Source organism: Heptranchias perlo, chromosome 11, assembly GCF_035084215.1.
Source record: "Heptranchias perlo isolate sHepPer1 chromosome 11, sHepPer1.hap1, whole genome shotgun sequence".
NCBI lineage: Eukaryota > Metazoa > Chordata > Chondrichthyes > Hexanchiformes > Hexanchidae > Heptranchias > Heptranchias perlo.
The window spans coordinates 54,777,668-54,798,981 of NC_090335.1; the positions used below are offsets into that span (position 1 = coordinate 54,777,668).

General features: G+C 41.0%; 1 protein-coding gene across 4 annotated transcripts in view; it reads left to right on the plus strand.

The window, feature by feature from the left end:
* cblb (Cbl proto-oncogene B, E3 ubiquitin protein ligase) overlaps positions 1–21,314 on the plus strand; it is a 192,716-nt gene that overhangs the window by 85,671 nt on the left and 85,731 nt on the right. For all 4 annotated transcript variants that reach the window (XM_067993062.1, XM_067993063.1, XM_067993064.1 and 1 more), the window contains exons 2-3: positions 9,883–10,029; positions 20,683–20,839. In XM_067993062.1, the coding sequence (XP_067849163.1) occupies positions 9,883–10,029; positions 20,683–20,839 (304 nt within the window). The remainder of the gene's footprint in view (positions 1–9,882; positions 10,030–20,682; positions 20,840–21,314) is intronic.

Sequence of the window (21,314 nt, forward strand, 5' to 3'; positions counted from 1 at the left end):
GACCTCAACCCTACTTTCCCGTCTACCTACTATAACCTTTGACTCCCTTGTTAATCAGGAATCTATCTAACTCAGCCTTAAAAATATTCAATGACCCTGCCTCCACCGCTCTCTGGGGAAGGGAGTTCCACAGACTCCGACCCTCCTGAGAGAAAAAATTTCTCCTCCTCTCCGTCTTAAATGGGAGACCCCTTATTTTTAAACTGTGGCCCCTAGTTCTAGTCTCTCCCACAAGGGGAAACGTCCCCTTAGCATCTACCTCTTTTAGTCCCTTCAGGATCTTATATGTTTCAGTAAGATCACCTCTCATTCTTCTAAACTCCAGTGTATACAGCCCCAACTTACCCAACCTTTTCTCATAAGATAACTCCCTCAACCCAGGAATCAATCGAGTGAACCTTCTCCAAACCGCCTCTAAAGCAATTATGTCCTTTCTTAAATAAGGAGACCAAAACTGCACACAGTATTCTCGATGTGGTCTCACCAATACCCTGTACAACTGTAGCAAAACATCTCTACTTTTATATTCCATTCCCCTTGCAATAAATGACAACATTCCATTTGCCTTCCTAATCACTTGCTGTACCTGCATACTTACTTTTTGTGCTTCATGTACTAGGACACCCAGATCCCTCTGTACCTCAGAGTTCTGCAATCGCTCTCCATTTAAATAATATACAGGTTTTCTATTCATCCTGCCAAAGTGGACAAGATCACATTTTCCCCACATTGTACTCCATCTGCGAAATTTTTGCCCACTCACTTAATCTAGCTATATCTCTTTGCAGACTCCTTGGGCTCAATATTCGCGGCGGGGGGTCAGAGTCTGCCCCGCGCGCAGTCGGAGGCTAATTGGATCCACTTACCTGTTCTTCCGGGTTCCCTGCTGCTGAGCTGCGCGTCGGGCAGACTGCGCATGCGCAGTAAGGTCTGTCAGCAGGAGGTGCTCTGTTTAAAGGGGCAGTCCTCCACTGACTGATGCTGCAAGAAATAGGAAAAATTACAGCATGGAGCAGCCCAGGGGGACGGCTGCTCCCAGGTTTAATGATGCCTCACTCCAGGTATCATTGGATAGGAGGAGGGGGAGGACAGAGATCCCCCCCCCCCCCCCCCCCCGGCGGGCGGGAGGAAGTGGCCTGCCTCTGCCACCAAGAAGGCCTGGCTCAAGGTGGCAGAGGAGGTCACCTGCACCACCAACATATAGTCCACCTGCATACAGTGCAGGAGGCGCTCCAATGACCTCAGTAGGTCAGCCAAAGTGCGTACACTTACTCATTCCATTACACTCCGCCCGCCACATCACCGCCCACCCCACACCTCCTTCTGCACTGCCAACACTACTCTGTCACATCACCCCTCACACCCACTCAAACCTCATCCTCATCTTACCTGCACTTACTCACCTCGCCAGTACTCATCCCGCCACTACCACTCAACCCAATCCTCATACAATCTCATGGCTCTATCTCATACTCACCCTCTCGTGCATCTCTTTCACAGTCAGCCTCACTCAACCTGCCACTACCTGTGCTGCAGCCACAGGGCATGCATCACATATGTGCAGTAGGAAGCGTAAGGCAAACGTGTCGTGAGCATGAAGGGGATGCACAAGGGTGTTTGAGGGTTTGTCATGATTTTTACTTATATTTAATTTCTGACCAACTCACATTACATATTATATTGGCACCACTACTGCCATGTCTTTGTGAATCCTGTCTGGTTTGTGCAATAATGTCCTTTCCTGAGGATCACTATGAAGACCCACAACTGATGCCACCCATTGTGTCACTGCAGAGTGGGTGTCGGTGTATTTGCAGGGCTCTTTTGTGCAGATGACTGAGAGACATCGGCGATGTCCCCGGTGGCACCCTGGAAGGATGCGGAGGAGAAGTTGTTGAGGGCAGTGGTGACTTTGACAGCGACAGGTAAGAAGATGGTGCTCGGGCCAGCCGGGAGCAGCTCGGCATGAAGGAGGCTGCAGATGTCCACGACTACATGTCGAGTGACTCTGAGCCTCCGTGTGCACTGCTGCTCGGAGAGGTCCAGGAAGCTGAGCCTCGGTCTGTGGACCCTGTGGCGAGGGTAGTGCCCTCCGCGACGCATCTCTCTCTGCGGTTACCCTCCCTCCTGCTGTACAGGTGGATGTGTCACAGCACTGTGTTGTGGAGCTCCACATGTCACAGGTGGACGGCGAGGCTGGTGATGCTGTTCGCCCTCCAATGAGGTCATAACTGTAGCGACGGCGGCCCCCATCCGGAAGATGTACATCTGAGGGGGTCCGCAAGGTAGGTACAAGTGTCTGGACACCGGGGTAAGTGTGCAAGTTGGTGAATTTTGTTGTTAGGAGGAGGGTGGTGGATGCCAAACTTTGTCCAAGGTGACAGAGTGGCCTCCTGCAATGAGTGAGGGTCTCCACCCCCCCCCCCCTCACCTGTCAATTGGACCGTTGCAGCTGCCACAGGTTGATGGCTTCAACACGTCCATTTGAACTGGGAGTGTTTACCCCATTACGGGAAACAGTCCCAGTTGTTTGTAAAATCCCACCCCATGTAAAATATCTCCTTAATCAGGTCTCTAAATGACCTGAAATACCTAAATAAATACTTTAAGTGGCACCCTGCCGGCTTTAATTGCCCGCGGGAGGTCCCACATGCGGGGGCTGCGCGCGCATGTCAGCACGTCAGTGGGGAACCTGGAAATGGGGCGGGTTGGAGCCGGGCTCCGGACCCGCCCCGGGAATCCCTGATTTTCAGAGCCCCCCCCCCCACCAGGACGCACCCCTTATGTCCTCTTTGCAACTTACTATCCTACCTACCTTTGTGTCATCAGCAAATTTAGCAATCATACATTCGGTCCCTTCATCCAAGTCATTGATATAGATTGTAAATAGTTGAGGCCCAAGCACTGATCCCTGTGGCACTCCACTCGTTACATCTTGCCAACCTGAAAATGACCCATTTATGCCTACTCTCTGTTTCCTGTTAGCTAACCAATCCTTTATCCATGCTAATATGTTACCCCCTATACCATGAGCTCTTATTTTGTGTAGTAGCCTTGTCATAAGCCTTCTGGAAATCCAAGTACACCACATCCACAGGATCCCCTTTATCCACGTTGCTTGTTACTTCTTCAAAGAACAATAATAAATTAGTCAAACACGATTTCTGTTTTACAAAGCCGTGTTGACTCTGCCTGATTGCATTGAGATTTTCGAGGTGCCCTGCTATAACCACCTTATTAATAGATTCTAGCATTTTCCCTATGACAGATGTTAAGCTAACTAGTCTGTAGTTTCCTGTTTTCTGTGTCCCTCCATTCTTGAATAGAGGAGTTACATTTGCTATTTTCCAATCTGATGGGACCCTTCCAGAGTCTAGGGAATTTTGGAAAATTAATACCAATGCATCTACTATCTCTGCAGCCACTTCTTTTAAGACCCTAGGATGAGGTCTGTCAGGACCTGGGGACTTGTCAGCTTTTAGTTCTAATATTTTTTTTCATAACCCTTTCCCTGGTGATTGTAAATGTTTTAAGTTCCTCCCTCCCTTTCGCATCTTGATTCACAATTATTTCTGGCATGTTATTTGTATCCTCTACTGTGAAGTACTGCCGCAGTCCCTGATCTATTACAAACAACCCCAGCTCCCAGCACTGGTGGTTAATGTGCACCTGGCGCTACTAGGCAGTGATTTACACTTGTACTTCATGACTCATTGGGATGCTGCATAGTCCTTCTGCAACCTCTTCTCACTCCATCCTTCCTCCCCCGCCCCATGCATTTGCTTCAAGCTCTCTGAACTTTTTCAACCTCCTCATGCGTCTTGCATCTTGAATCCTGCAAACTTACAAGCTCCCCTACTCCTGCCTCCAGTTCAGAGTGTGCCAGCTTTCTCTTCCAACCATGGGTCACTGGTCTCCCTGTGCTCGAACTCTTCCAGCTTCAATCCATCAATCTGCTCTAAACTCTGCTGACTTTGTCAGGCCCTTCTTGCAACAGTTTTTTGACTCTGGGAAAATTTTAAAAAGAATAAAATTAAAATGGAGTCTTCACACTAGACTCAAGCTACATGTTGGCAGAAGAGCCCGAGAATGTCAGTGAGCTCAGAGCAGGTGCATGAGGGAAACAAGAAAGGCCATTGAGAGTAAAACTGGCAGACCTTGGTCTGGGCGAGAGGAACCAGTGGTCCTAGACCAGGAAGCAGGAGTTGGCTAATTTTTTTTTTTTGCTAAGGACCATGTTACAATCTTGCTTTTTCCGAACGCACTTTTCATTTTGCTTGTAACGTGGGCTAGGCCCATTCAGAGAGATCTAAAACTTTTAAATCTCACGCATGCAGTCAACAGGATAGCATGCTGCCAGACTAATGATTATCCTTTTCTTGAGTTGCATGCTGGAAAGATAGACAGGAAGCTCACCATATCTTCTGATGGCAATAAAAACATCCCACATATTACAGGCCAAGTCACCAATTATATTTATTGTGACACATCAATTTATAAGGAAGCAAAATAAACCAGCATATAAAATATCTATCGACAACTTTGATTTTTAATATATATATGTATAAGAGCATAAGAAATAGGAACAGGAGTCGGCCATACGGCCCCTCGAGCCTGCTTCGCCACTTAATAAGATCATGGCTGATCTTCGACCTCAACTCCACTTTCCCACCCAATCCCCATATCCCCATATCCCTTGATTCCCGCAAAGTCCAAAATCTATCGATCTCAGCCTTGAATATACTCAACGACTGAGCATCCACAGCCTTCTGGGGTAGAGAATTCCAAAGATTCACCACCCTCTGAGTGAAGAAATTCCTCCTCATCTCAGTCCTAAATCGCCCACCCCTTATCCTGCGACTATGACCTCCAGTTCTAGACTCTCCAGCCAGGGGAAACAGCCTCTCCACATCTACCCTGTCAAGCCCTCTAAGAATTTTATACGTTTCAATGAGATCACTTCTCATTCTTCTAAACCCCAGAGAATATAGGTCCATTCTTCTCAATCTCTCCTCATAGGACAACCCTCTCACTCCAGGAATTAACCTAGTGAACCTTCATTGCACCGCCTCGAAGGCAAGTGTATGCTTCCTTAGGTAAGGATACCAAAATTGTACACAGTACTCCAGGTGTGGTCTCAACAAAGCCCCTGTACAAATGTAGCAAGACTTCCTTACTGTTGTACTCCAACCCCCTTGCAATCAAGGCCAACATACTATTTGCCTTCCTAATTGCTTGCTGTACCTGCATGTTAACTTTGTGTTTTGTGAACAAGGGCACCCAAATCTCTCTGAACACCAACATTTAATAGTTTCTCACCATTTTTTAAAAAAATCAGTTTTTCTATTTTCCTTACCAAAGTGAATAACCTCACATTTCCTCACATATTATACTCCATCTGCCACCTTCTTGCCGACTCACTTAACCTATCGATATCCCTTTGCAGACTCTTTGCGTCCTCCTTACAGCTTACTTTCCCAACTAGCTTTGTACCTTCAGCAAACTTGGCCCCTTCATCTAAGTCATTGATATGGATTGTAAATAACTGAGGCCCAAGCAGTAATCCTTGTGGCACCCCACTAGTTACAACCTGCCAACGACCCATTTATTCCTACTCTCTGTTTTCTGTCCTTCAACCAACCCTCTGTCCATGCTAATATATTACCCCCAACCCCATGAGCCCTTATCTTGTGTTTATGTGGCATCTTATCGAATGCCTTTTGACAATCCAAATCCACTTGTTCCCCTTTATCTACCCTGCTAGTTACATCCTCAAAAATTCTAATAAATTTGTCAAACACTATTTCCTTTTCATAAAACCACATTGACTTTGCCTTATCATATTATGATTTTCTAAGTGCCCTGTTACCCCTTCCTTAATAATGGATTCCAGCATTTTCCCGACGACTGATGTCAGGCTAACTGGCCTGTTGTTCCATGTTTTCTCTTCTCCTCCTTTCTTGAATAGCGGTGTTACATTTGCTACCTTCCAGTCCACTGGGACTTTTCTGGAATCTAGGGCATTTTGGAAGATCGCAACCAATGCATCCACTATCTCTGCAGCCACCTCTTTTTTAGAAGCCTAGGATGTAGGCCATCAGGTCCAGGGGATTTGTCAGCTTTTTGTCCCCTTAATTTCTCCAGTACTTTTTCTTTACTACTATTAATCACTTTAAGTTCCTCACCCTCATTAGACCCTTGGTTCCAAACTATTTCTGGTATGTGTTTTGTGTTTTCTACTGTGAAACAAGTATTTTGTATCTGTCTTAACGTCTCTGCCATTTCCAATTTCTCCTGATCCAGCCTCTAAGGGACCCACTATTTCTTGCTAGTTTACTTTCATATTCTATTTTCTCCCTTTTGGATCAATTTTTTGATCATCCTTTACTGGTTTCTAAAACTGTCCCAATCCTCAGGCTTACTACTCATCTTCGCAACATTATAAGCTGCCTCTTTTAATCTAATACTATCCTTAACTTCTTTAGTTAGCCATGGATGGATCACTTTTCCCTTGGAGTTTTTATTTCTCAATGGAATGTATGTTCATTGAGAATTATGAAATATTTCATTAGATAAGCAATGGCAAACATTTACTGTCGTACCTTTTAATCTAATTTTTCAATCTACCTTAGCCAACTCACCCCTCCAACCTATGTAATTGGCTTTCTTTAAGTTTAAAACTCTAGTTTCTGATTTAAATACGTCACTCTCGAACTGAAGGTGAAATTCATTATATTATGTTCACTCTTTCCTGGAGGATCCTTAACTATGCGATTACTATATATTAACATAGAAAAGCGTGCCAAGGTGCTTCACAGAGACATTAGGGGATAAATGGATGCCAAGCCAAAGCAGAAGATATTGGGAGGGGTGAGCTCTTGGTCAGAAGTGGTTTTAAACGAGGGTCTTAAAGTATGAGGAGGAGGTGGAGTAGCAGAGGGATTTACGGAGGGAATTGCAGACTGAGGCACAGTGATCAATGGTCGAATGAGGGGGTGTACGAGGTCAGAATTTGAGGAACAGAGGGTTCGAGCAAGGGGGTTGTAGGACTGGAGGTGGTTATTGAGAAGGGGAGGGGCGAGGTCACGAAGGTATTTAAACATGATGAGAATTTTAAATTGGAGGCATTGGGGAGCTGAGAGCCAATGTAGGGTACCAAGGATAGGGGTGATGAATAAGGGGGACTTTGTACAGGAAAGGATGTGGACAGCAGAGTTTTGGATGACCTGACATTTACAGAGGTTGGAGCACAGAAGGACAGCCAGAAGAGCTTTGGAATAATAGAGTCTGAAGGTGACAGAGGCATGGATTTAGTTTCAGCATCAGATGGGCTGAGGTAAGGGTGAAGGCAGTCAGCCTTGCGGGGGTGGAAGTAGATGACCTTTGTGAAGGAGAGGATATGGGTTCCAAATCTCAGCTCAGGGTCAGATAGTGTGCCGAGGTTTTATGCAGTCTACTTCAGCCTGAGATGGTGGCCGGAGGGAAGGAACGGAGTTTGTGCTAGGGCTGAAGATAGTGGACCAGGTTTTGCTGTAAGAGTAAATCTATCGACATCTGCCATTAGTTGGACTTGCCCTTGCACGTTTAGGTTTTTACATTTTTTGTGTGGCAAGTTGCTGAAAGTACGAGCCGATAACGTCGCAGGGAGGGAAACATGGCATCTGGGACCTGAGTGAACAGGGCAAACAACTGTGTATCTCCTTAACCAGTCAGATTGAAGGATTGTGCAATTAACAATGCAAGGACTGAGAAGGAAGTGTAAATTAGAGTGGGTGAATTCTATGTCAACTCAGGTACAGAAAGAGAAATAGAGAAGGAAGGAAAGATTGGATTAAGAGAGAGAAAGTTTTTTTAAAAAATTAAATTTTAAATTTAATATTTTTAAAAATCTCCTCCAAAAACAATTAAAACCTGAAGGAACAAGACTCCACACTTCCAATAGTTAATTTTCAGTGCCAGAAATGTTGATTTGGTAGTAATTAACCGTTATCACGTCATTAAAAGAGTACTTAGACTGGAATGAACAAGACTTAACTTCCTGTGGCGAGTTTAGTTTGTATCTACTGCACAAATACAGCAACTTCACGCCATTCAATGCATTTCAATAGTGAGGCACTGGGTGCGAAGCTAACGTCAGAGCAGCGCAACTTGGACAGCAGCTTTTGGATTTTTGAGTTTAACCACGCATCTGCCCCTCGTCTGAAGCTGGTCTAGCATTTACGCATAAATAACAGCGTGCGCCATTATCCTCACCGTTATTTTGACAGGAAAATCTGGGCATCAGCCTTCCCATCAGTTTAGCTGACTGAAATTACGGCTTATTGAACACTTGATGTCAGACAAGCAGTCTGAGGCATTAGAGGGGCCAAGAGAGGTGGTGCAGAGGTCGAAGTGGGTGTTATCCACGTACATGTGGAAACTGATCCCCATGCCTGTGGTGATATTGCATAGAGGCAGCCTGTAGATGGGGAAGAGGTGGCTAAGGATAAATCCTTGGGGGACTTTGGGTATGGAAAGAGAAGCCATTGCCGGACTGCACCACCTATGGTCAGATAGATAAGAATGGAACCAAGCGAGGACAGTCCCATTGAGCTGAACAACAGAGGAAAGGCTTTGACGGAAGGTTGTGAGGTCAAAGGCTGCAGAGAGGATGAGGAGGGATAATGCACTGTGGTCACAGTCTTACAGAATGTCATTAGTTACTTTGGTTAGGGCTGTTTTTTTGCTGTGGCACAATCCGATCCCACAGAATGGGGCTTCAGCAACAGATGCGCTTAAACTTCTTTATTAATATAGATTGGTAGCCTTGCTCACACATTGTAGGAAATCTGTATTATAATATAAGAAAAATTGGAGAATGCTGTAAATTTAGATTTCTAAATCTCTCTTTTAGTTTTTATTGTTGAATAGTCAGTATTTCAGATTTTACTTAAAACACTAGCCTGAAACAGTACTGCCATTGAAAATGCAGAGTACAGTACCTGCATTTGAGGATTGAATGGTGTTTTCTACTTGCATTTCTGCAAAAGAAATAATATTGCGACTTCAGTGCCTTGATTTTTTTTCCACTGGAGTTAAACAGATGAGAACCGTCACGTTGTATTCTTTAAAAGGATCACTTATTAAAATCCTAATTTAGGAAGTCTTAACAACTTCAACGTTTTTCCTGGTGTTCAATATTTTAATCCAACATTAAAGTTTTCCAATAAGCAAGAATATTGAGCATTCTCTGATTTCTATTTTTTTAGTATTATATCAAAAAGCTTCAAAAATTCTTTCAGAGCAGTAACCTTTTTTTCTTCTTCCAAGTAGTAAGGGTGAAACATACTTATCACTTGAGTAATGGTTTTTGAGACGTGCAGTAATATTGAGACAAATGGGAGTCTATCTGGGTCAATATGATTGCTGTGTGAAAATGAGATGGATTACATTTTTAAGTATCTAGTAATTTAAACTTTAGGAATTGGAGTTGTGGTTTACATTTGCATGCTTCAGATGGTGTGATCCTCCATTTAAGTCATATCTGTACTTGGCATGGATTGGTCAAGGTTGCAAGGCCTATGGCTCAACGGCCTATAAATATAACATTGGATATGAATTTTTAGTGGTGTTTCATTGTGATAGATTTTAAAGTGTTCAAGCCTAGTGTACAGCATAGGCTGGTGGACCTCTGTCTGAAATGACTGTGCCATGAGCTTTTTAAATTTGCCAACTCTGTTTTCTGCATTAATGCATAGAATTTGAAAATTGCAGAGCTCTTGTGTGCTCTTCTTGAGTTATCTGATTATTGAGAATTTCAAAGTGTTAGATGGGGTATAGATTTCTGTTTGGAGGTGGATTGAAATATCTTGTCTTCTGATGTGCTGCTTTTTTTTTCTCTAGGAGGAATCTTACAAAGCTGTCACTCATCTTTAGTCACATGCTTGCAGAAATCAAGGCCATCTTCCCTTCTGGCCACTTTCAGGGTGACAACTTTCGCATCACAAAGGCAGATGCTGCTGAATTTTGGAAACGGGCTTTTGATGACAAGTAAGTATGAACTTGAAGCTTTTTAAAAAAGTTTCGTACTTGTTTTGTCAAAGTGGGTGAAAAGTGATAGTTTGTCAAAATGCTGTACAGCATGAGAGTTTTAAAAAATATATATATAATGTTTCAAAAGTATGCTCATCAAGGTGAGTGGTATTAATGCTGGAAAATGGAGTGCTTGTTCATTTTACACTGTGTTGCCATCAAGCACTCCAGTTCAGGCATAGCATGGTGTTGTGCCGTACCAACTTCACAACAGCATCTCTTACTACACCAGCAAGTTTTTCTTAACATTTATCCTAATGGCTACTTTGAGTACGACTTATGTGGTAATTTGTACCAAATTTTGCACACTGTTGTGCGGTGGACACATGCTCATGACAAATTGGGTTGAAAGTGCTTACCTCACTTAGTGCCCTTACAGCCAGCAGACTTGAAGGTGACGTTCATCCTATTGCCCAGTTCTCTGTTGAGACACTCAACTGTCCATAATAGCAAATAAACTACCCAAGTGTTTGTAGTGCATAAAATTGATGTTACCAAACTGCTATGCATTGTGCAATTTAAAAAAAAACAACATTGTGAAGTAATTTTGTTGCTGCTTTTTATGTGGCTACTGGAGAAATAAATGTTTGCTGCTACTTCTGTAGATTCCTCCAATATGTTTAGATTATCTTCTCTGGTTTGACCTTTGCAGCATTTCATAGTTCAATGTTTGGCTTCTTCATCGCAACAGTAGATTTATAGATAAGATGCAATAAAAGGCCACCATGATCCTCAAATAAATATTGAGGCCAAACATTAAAATACATCATTGTTAATTTTGAAGCATTTTCGCTGTTGGTAATCCATTATTACGCACCAGCAACCTCTGCTGAATTACTAATTTTATATAACTAAATACACAGAAGAACATTTGTTCTTGCCCTCTTTTCAAATCAATGATGTAATAAAAATACAATCTGATATTTCAATATTTGTGTTTTGAGAATGCAAGGCTATGACTGAATTTAGGTACAGTAGTTACTGATGCTAGCTATGTTGACTGGTGCTGTTATTCTCCTGCAAAATGTTTAATTCTATTTCTAACATGCTGTTTTTGCCTCCTTGAATTTTGCAGGTTTGGCCTTTTAGAAAAGGCTGCTCCATCATTGTTGGATAAATCATAAATACATCGGTGATGGAGCAGCCCATTCTAAAATGTTAAGTCTGCAGCACTCAAGCAGATGAAACCAATGCTTAAGAAATATAAATACTCAAAACTCAGTCACACAAAATATGTGTCCAAATAGATAGTCACTGGGGCTAGATAACGAGGGCTTATGGATTCATGTGGCCCATGGGCAATAATTCGGACATTCCAGAACTGTAGGAAGCGCTATTAAGTTTATGAAACTAAAGACAATGCAATATTGCAGGTTTGCAGCTTTTAGGGCAATGCCTGCATTAAGTTAACTGTGCAGTGCGTATATTAGTGTCCTATCATGTGGTGACTGCATAAAATGAGCCCAACTTAGTAGAACACTTATTTCCATATGTTAGCTTTTAATTTTAAAATCTATGGAAATGGAAGGGGTGAATTGTTCAGTTTGTCTTTTGAATAGTCTGATTGGTTCTGGTTTTGTTCATTCTTAATTAGCTTGCAATCTAAGAGGCCAATGTTCTGTTGTGGCTGAGCTGTAAGAAGTGTACCCATGTGGTATGGCTGTATAACGTCTGCGTTTGTTTTTTGAAATTCCTGTACACATTCTAAATGTACGGTTTTAGGATCTGTGCACAATAAACAAAGATCAGTACTCTGTTTGATTTTTAATTACAGTCTAAATAATCCCGTAGAGATCTCACAGCAGATCAGGGATGTTTGAAAGGCAGAATTTAAATGGAGCATAGCTTTACTTCAGAAACCTTTGTTTTTTTTAAACTTGATACAACCTAGATTACATAAATTTCTTCACTGTTCGTGCACAAAAAATTCAATCTTATCCTCGCCTTCTGCCATGTGTGCTTATGGCTATATTCAGAGCACTTTTAAAAGATTGTTCTTTGAAAGAGTGCTGAGAGTTGATCCACAAAAAGGAAAGCAGTTATTTCACAGTTTGAATGAATGCAGTTTTGAACATTTGGGTTGATCATCCAAGTCTCCCTCACCTTTCTCTTCCTTCCCCCTCAGCAGCACCTCCCCCGCCCCCCCAAAAAAATATGGTTGCAGCTATTTAAGAGGTGGTGGCTGCTTCCCTGTTATTGATGGGTTTTATCCTGATGAACATGCCAGGTTAGCGCTCTGATCCAATTGTGGTGGAAGGAAAGATTGGGTTTATTTTCATAGCAGCCAAATGATGATAGGATTGCAATGAGATTTTCAGGTTGTCCGATATATTGAGATGTAGTCAACTAGACTGTGAAGAGATTTTTAAAAATTTCTTTTTGGAATGTGAGCACTATTTATTGTCCATCCCTAACTGCCCTGAGACAGTCATTGTTACAGCCCTTGCACTAATGGTGCTCCACGATGATGTTAAATAGGATGTTGGAGATAAGTAAAGTTAGGTTTGTGGTCGATCAGGATTGGAATTTTTTAGGTGCTTTGGTTTTGTTCCACGCATGGTTCATTGAATTGCATCTGGATCAGATCCATTCAAAGCTGCTCAGTACTTCACCAGCTGGGAGTAATGGAAATTGGCTAGGTGAGGTGGTTATGCTTATATATTATGCACTTCAAATATGCATCATCCATTAACAAGACTTTTGATACGTAACCAGCATTTACTGTTTACGTTTTTCAGGACCAATTTTTTAAGGAGAATCCAGACTGTTTAATGCAATTGATGATTGACTTAAATTTGGTCTTCCTGGAAAATTGTTTGCCATTTCAGCCAGGCAGATTTGTGAGTTAGAGACTGACGTGATTTATTCCCTTAAGTGTATTTTCCCCTGAAGATATTTGCAAACTTCTTTCCAAGTTTCCTCTTCAGGGCTGTTTCGGACTTTCTGTAAAAAGATTGGCCATTCGGTGAGTATATCTGGCATGCTAATTTGGTCAAAGTTGACTACTGAAGATAATTCCTGCTGCACTCTGGTTTCCATGCCCAAGGCAAATATGAAGTATGTTTATTAATATACTTGCACAGTAAACAAAAAGCCTTTGCAATACCAAACAATCTCACGTCCCATCACAATACAATAGGTGTGTCTTAGCAGAGGTGAACTGCAGATTTTCTGAGAATGAGTTATCTGCCGGGTGTTCTTGAGCCTTGGATTACAATCTAAGATTGTATTGCTGCAAATTTTATGAATAAAGTATATTTTTGGAAAAAAAAAGAAAGCTTAGACTTTCCCTTTTTGATGTTGTACTAGAACCCTGAGAAGAACTTCCATTTTGAAGAATTGGTTTTACAGATAATCTCTACCTTTTTTTTATTCTTTTGTCAGATAAGAGGAAGCCTCTAACATATATTTTGGTTAGTAGATTATCAGGAAAATATAGTTCAGTCTAAACTGAAAAGAATTTTAACCTCCCTTCTCTTCCCCACCTGCCATGTGCCAACCCCCCAAAGCAGCTCATTGGAGAAACATGAAAATAGTGGGTGGAGTCAAATCTGTGGCTAGTCAGAGGTAAGAATTTGTTTGTGTCCTTTTGAATAGCCGCAGTTTAGTAATGCTTAGAGTCTCATTTAGCTCAAGTACACCACCAGTCCTGAATACTTTCAGTTTTGTGTGCTTATTCCAAAATGCACAATTCTATCTTTTCGAGAGATGTTAAACTGAGGCTCCATCTGCCTGTTCGGATGAACCTAAAAGACCCCATTGCATCATTTGAAGAAGGGCAGGGAGTTCTCTTGCTGTAATCTTGAAATTTGTCGCTGACAGAGAAGTAGCAAGTTTAGCAAACAGCAAGGAGCACTGTAAAAGACTTCAGGAAGACACAGGCAGGTTAGCAAAATGGGCAGACAATTTAATGCGGATAAGTGTGAGCTAGGGGGAGAAAAACAAGGAATGGGAGTATAGACTTAATGGAAAGACACTGAAGGATGTGGATGAACCTAGGGGTTTACGTGCATAATTCCCTGTAAGTGTGAGTATAGATAAAGTCGTAAAAAGGTCAATAGGATTTTGGATTTTATAACTGGGGCCATAAGAGTAAAAAAATTATGAATTAATGATGAATTTATACAAAACGTTGGTCAAACTGCAGTTCAGGTACTGTGTCCAGTTTTGGTTGCTCCTATTTAGAAAGAACACTAAAGCCATGGAGCGTGTACAATTTAGATTCAGTAGGATGATGGTAGAGATGGGAAACTATAGTTATGAGGATAGACTGGAGATACTGGGACTGTTGGTATAGAGAAGGCTAAGAGGAGACTTTATAGAGATTTTTAAATTTACAAAGGGTTTTGATAGAGCGAATAAGGCAGGACTGCTTCCTCTGGATAGAAAGTCAGTGGTGAGGACTCATTAATTTCAAATTATCATCAAGAGATTGAAGAGAGAGGTTTGGACAAATTTCTTTTCACAGATTGTTGTCAGAGCAACAAATGCTTTGCCACAGTGAGTGATTGGGTAGGGACGATTGCACCTCTTAATGGGAAAATTAGATAAATATTTGAAGCTGAGGAAAAAGTAAGGCTTTGAGGAGAGAGTAGGGCAATGGGATTAGTTTTAGATTGTTCTAGCAAGAGCTGGCACTGATATGGTTATTTTCTTTTATTTATCACAACAAACGTCTTTAGTATCTTTTATCTCTACCTTGTTTGCAGTGGAGCTTTAAAGTAGGGAGGGAGGAGGCTCGTGTGGAGCATAAACACCGGCATGGACTGGTTGGGCTGATTGGCCTGTTTCAGTGCTGTACATTTTATGTAACCTTTGCTAAATCCCGTTCACCCATCACCCCTGTGCTCGCTGATCTACATTTGCTCCTGGTCTGGGAATGCCTTGATTTTTAAAATTCTCATCGTTGTTTTCAAATCCCTTCATGGCCTCACCCCTCCCTATATCTGTAACCTCCAGCCCTATAACCCTCCAAGATCTCTGCGCTTCTCCAATTCTTGCCTCTTGTGCATCCCCGATTTTAATCGCTCCACCGTTGGCAGCCATGCCTTCCTTCAGCTGCCTAGGCCCTAAGCTCTGGAATTCCCTCCCTAAACCTCTCCGTCTCTCTACCTCTCTCAGGATTTAAGAAACATCTTAAATCCTACCTCTTTGACCAGAATGGCCTCCTTCCGTTCTGTAACCTTTCTATGATTCTATTCGATGATGAGCTTTTGGTCGCCTGTCCTAATATCTCCTTATGTGGCACGGTGCCAAAGGTGCTGTATAGATACAAATTGTTGTTTCAAGATGTAAACATTTGTTCTATGGATTTAGATTTCTAGATCCCGTTTCTGTACCATTTAATTTTTTGCTACAAAACATAATATATCTGCCAGGTCAAATTGTATTCTTGTCCTATTGCAAAGGTAATAGTTGTGTTTCTACATCAGCAGTTGTGCAAATCTACGCTTCACAAATTGATTTCTCCATTCTTCCTGTATGTAGATGTGAACCCTCTGGGAAAGACTGTTTTCTCCTCTGGGAAAGACTGTTTTCTCCTCTGGGAAAGACTGTTTTCTCCTCTGGGAAAGACTGTTTTCTCCTCTTGGTAACACAATGGTACCAGCCTATTTGCAGTAAGGAACATGACTCACATGTGTTTGTGGTTCTGACTCATCAAAGACTTGCTATTTTAGAAACAGCAGCATTGTAATCCAGCTGAGGCTGTTGATGTACATTACCGGCCTGTGTGCAAGTAACACAATGGGTTTCTCAGCTTAATAATTATAATTCATTACTTTTCAAAGGTAAAATGAGAACCATAATAGAAAGTAGACGATTGAGGGTTTCTATTGTTTTTTAGGACCTTGAACAAAGTTGACGTTATCTAAAGAAAAAATTATGATCCACTGACTTTAATCTTGTACAAATTCTGTTTTCTATATAGATAAAAAGGGTGAATGTATCTTCATATTGTACTTGGGTTTAATATTAGTACTGCCCATGAAGGTTGCTTTGTACGGTGGGGTATTTAAATATTTACTGGAATCACTGCAGACAAACATGACAGTTTTGAAAAAGAAATTCTATGGATTTGTGCTGAAGATGTGTAATATAAATATAGTTCACATGGGGGAATTATTGTTTTACAAAACTTTGCATGGGATACTTTCAAAACTACTCCTGTGCCATCAATTAACTGTGTATTTCACACAGTTAGCCACATGGCTTTGTGCCGCTAGTACAGGCAGCAATCATGAAGGGACTCAAATTTGTGATTTGAACATGATCTGGGTGAAGAGGCATTCACATAAGTTGTAAAATATTAGCAAATCAGTTTATTCGTGTAAACCTAGTGATAGAATAGCTAGAATTATAATAAATATTACCATATAATGAAGAAATGAGGTCACTGGTAATCAGAAATTCTTACATAGAAAATACTAATCAACCTTTTGAGGTAATTATTTCCTATATATTAGTCTGCAAGTAAGAGGGTCGTATAATGTCTAATGTATGTCCTTGATATTCCTAGAATCTGGCACTTTGGCATGTACCTCATCATTTTGTATTGTAGCAGTACCTGAAAGCTGTAACCTTTTCGTTGTCACCATATATAAAGAAAGACGTCAGTTCTTGTGTGTTTTTTCTGATGTGGTGTCAGCATGGTACCAGGCAGTTTCCTGTTTATCAAGCATCTAGCACTGAAGACGTATGGTGCATTGAAATGACTTTTTTTTAAAAAGTCCTTTTACTCATGCGGTTCCTGCATGGTTAAGCTGAAATTGTGAGGGTATTCCAAGTCTGCGTATGTTCATGTGTATGATATAACCTTTCAAATCCTGTTTTTTTTAAAAGCAGCTAAATTATTTTAATGACTCATTGCACATTCTCTTGCTTATTCCAACCCCTCCTTTTCATTTCTATTGTTACTGTCACCCTTTCATTTTAATTTTAATTCCTTACTTATTCAATATTTCTTCTGCTCTGCTTTTCAACCATCTCTCCTCATTTTAGTAATGCTGATTGTATTTGGGGCACATTGCGCAGGAAGTCTCTACTGGGGACTTGCTAGGTTCTTGCTATGACAAATGGTAAAGGCCAAGGAGTCAGTGGGGCTTATATTAAAAAAAACAATTAGAAAAAGTAATGAATTGGATGGGATCTACCTAATGTCATGGAAAATGGCCACTTCATTTAAGATTGCTTCATAGTTTTGTCAGAAATGAGAAGTGCACCGTTTTAAAGTCAAATGCAAGATTGGGGGATGTTGACTGACTCCAAATCTGTCAAAACATCTCAATAACTTTCTAGGATTCTTCAGCAAAATACACAGTCATTTAATGCATAATTCTGCAGCACAATTTTAATTTTCACTTCTGTGTGTCTTTGGAAAGTGAGACACAGTAATGCATTGCCCCACAGACCAGGTGTCTGAGAGTCCTATGCATGCTTTACGTCTTCTGACAGCAGAGGACATTTCACTACTGGTGCTGCACTGAGTATTTGTTGCAACCTCAGTCTAATGACCCTGTTGTGATCGAATTTGCAAAATGTATAATGACTAGCGGACAATAGAGTGGTCACGTTTGTGGTTTGTGGTTTCAAGAGAAACAATAGTGAGCAGTGTTGATTTAAATTGACATTATTACATAATCTATTGTAGTAATCAGAGTTCTTCCAAACTTTGGTTTCCTCAATTTTTTGTAGTGGGCTTGCATTATTTTCATTTTTCATATGATCAGATGTTTGACCAGATCACTTTACTTTACCAGTTGTTTATTTACATGGAGGAATTGACTTTTAAATGAAATTTCATGAAAATTTAGTATTTGGTTAGTGGCCATATAATAACAGCTGTTGAGATTGCTTTTAAACAGAGCTGCATTGTGGCTTCTTTGAACTCTGTGGAGGAACAAAAGGAAATTAATGAATGAGTTTTTTTCCCCTTGGTTCAGGTGCAGGGAGGAGTGCAGATGATATAATTAGCAATGTGAAAGGTTTCTTCTTTAGATTTTGTTGGAAAGTGAGCAGACCTTTCAGCATTTATTTGTATTGTTGCCTTTGTTTTCAGAATTGTATACATTTCACAATCATTTACTGTTTAATCTAAACCTTGGAAATAATGAACCTGCTTTAGAAACTGACTTATTTGTTATTGTTTCTAAATTTGTAATATAATATAGCAATTCATGTGTGACTATGAAAGCCATTTTGATTGAGATGCAATAGAGTAATGTTAATATAATTTCAATACCACGCTCTTGAAATATGGGCAAGGTTAGATCTGAATAGGGCTTTACATTTAAATGGGGAATGCAGGACATTTAACATAAGATCTCTTGTAATTCTTTGTTGATCTTAAATGATGAAGTTGTATAATTTTCTTCTCAGGTGAGGTACTTATGTCAAATATGATCTAATTTGTAACCTCAAAGATCACTTCAGTTCACATTGTCTTTGTGATAGCTGGTGAGGGCATACTTGAATAACCAAAGAACCTTAACTATAGTTAGTTAAGCGGGGGAGACCAGAACTAGAGACCATAAATATAAGATAGTCACTAATAAATCCAATAAAGAATTCAGGAGAAACTTCTTTACCCAGAGAGTGGTTAGAATGTGGAACTTGCAACCACAAGGAGTTGTTGAGGCGACTAGAATAGATGCATTTAAGGGGAAGCTAGATAAACACACAAAAGTGAAAAGAATAGAAGGATATGTTGATGGGGTTAGACGAAGAAGAGTGGGAGGAGGCTCACGTGGAGCATAAACATCGGCATGGACCTGTTGGGCCGAATGGCCTGTTTCTGTACTGTATATTCTATGTAACTCTATGTATATTTGAAGGCCCAAGGCCGCCCTTCTGTGCTATGAACTTCTATGGTTTTATTCATGTGTTACCTTTTGAGATCCTTGTAAATAATGAACTGGTCAACACTACTATCAATTCCAGCTTTGTAAGAATGGTGCAAACTATGCTAAAACTATTCAACTTCCATACTAGAGCCAGCTAACAAAGTTTTGTTGTATGGAAATTGAGAACTTTTGAACAAGCACAAGGTGTAAATGTCATAGTTTGGACAGGTAACATATATTTTCTCAAAATTGAAGTACAGTTTCAAATAGTAATTTCTAAACAATGTTAAAGCTTTATTTTAAAGTTTTTCTGTTTTTTGTTTTTGCAGTCTTTGGGTGCAATAACACAAATCATCCCTAACATTTCATCCACAATACATCGCATTGTTTTACTGGACAGTAATTTCATGCTGTGCATTTTTTTTGTATTAAGTAATAGTTGCGAAAAAAAACGAAGTGTAACATGGGTGAACCTACATACCAACCATCAGCATTTCACACTGGTTGTTAGCATTTCATGCTGACAGCATTTTGGGAACCCAGCCAGCGTGGAAGTGTTTGCTGGCAATAATCAACACAAGGAGGACTTCTTCCCCCTGTTCCACTCCTCCCAAGACCAGCGATTAATGCACTGGGCAGCTCTTGTTCTCGTCTCAGTGTGCTCCCAGTGCTAATGGTCAGGATTGCTGCCTCTGTATGCTGTAGGTGGGAACTCTTGGAAGTTCCTACTTACAGTATTCAGAGGTGACAATCTCGGCCATTAGCATTGAGTGGAAAGTTGGACCAAGGAAAGGAGTGGGGAGGATGAATAGGGAGAGAAGAAAGGCATAATGGATGGCAGTGAGAAAAGACCGGTTGAATGGATGGTAGTAAGGGGGAAATGGAATGCAGTGAATTGGGGGAATGGAGAGTAAAGAAAGAGGGAGGTAGATAGATGCCATTAGAATGAAGTGGGTAAATAAATGGTAATGAAAAGAAGCAGATTCTGGGAGTGGTGCTTGATCTGGGAAAGGAAGAAGGGTGCTAGCATTAACTGAGGGAGAGTGGGGAGGGAGAGTGCCAGCATGGACTCAGTGGATGTCAAGAGTGTCAGTATGAATTCTGAGGGAGTTGGCGGGGGTGGGGGGGAGGAAAAGAGTACCGGCTTAGCTGGGTAGGGGGAAGAAAATTGCTGGGTTGAATTGATGGAGAGGAACAAGAGTGCCAGTGTGAATTGGAGTCAGAGGAGAGTTCTCTGTGCACGGATAGGAAGTTAGATGGGGCGCCTTATCTCTAAACGGGATCTGGAGGGGGTAGTGTGCCTTTAAGAACTGGGGTAATGGAGAGATAAATGTAGGCAATTGAGTATAGAGGTAACTTTTGGGTAAGTGATGGTCTTTTTGGTGTATTGAAATCCAAATATCACTTTGTCTATTAATTACAAAATGAAAGAGCTTAAAATGAACTAGAATGCTTAATTTTGAATGTAACAATTCTAAATTGTACAGGGAACTATGCCCCCCACACCCCACTAGAAGTGCCCACCAATTTTGTGCCTTCAACATTTAGATTTCCCCTTTAGGCCATCATATACTTCAAAAGTTCTTTTGTTGCAAAATGCTTATTCCCAGGAGAAATGGACAGTATGTCCAGAAAAAGACAGGTTGGTGTTATACTGATCACTTATAAATGCAGGCTATGTTTGTTCTGTAAATAATTGTGCATTTTTTGTGATGTTGAAAACCATGACCTCATTGATAAGAGAGAGTTTTTGGTATTTTCCTTCTTTCAGGACCATTGTACCATGGAAAGTCTTTAGACAGTGCCTTCATGAAGTCCATTCTATCAGCTCTGGTTTGGAAGCCATGGCTCTGAAGTCTACAATCGATTTGACCTGTAATGATTACATTTCAATCTTTGAATTTGATATCTTCACAAGGCTCTTTCAGGTAAGTTAATGACTAATAAAATAGTTATTTACAAACGAGAATAGTGATTGTACACTAAGTGAATTTTAAATCGGCAGGACAACGGTTGCGCTAATCTACACAGAGAGCTTTAATGTGTGTGGCAGAGAGGAGGAGTCTTGTTTAAAATACTGTAGTATTTCAAGCAGTTCTATTTAGCTTATACTTTTCCAGGCTTTTCTGAAGAACAAACCAAGCCACGTTGAGATACACCTGCCAGTTTTTAAAAAAAAAACAAACTGATCATTTGGATTTTCAACTACTTTTGCTAGCTGTCTTATCTGGTGAGAACAGAGATTCCCAAACTGGAGAGCGCAACAAAGTTATTGGGGGCTTGAGGAAGATGCTGGATATGAACAAACATGAGTTGGCTGCATCCAGTGAAGGGTGAACCTTGATGCTGTTTTCCAGCAGCTGGGGGTGCACTGTCAGTAACTATTATTACTGTATATGTTAG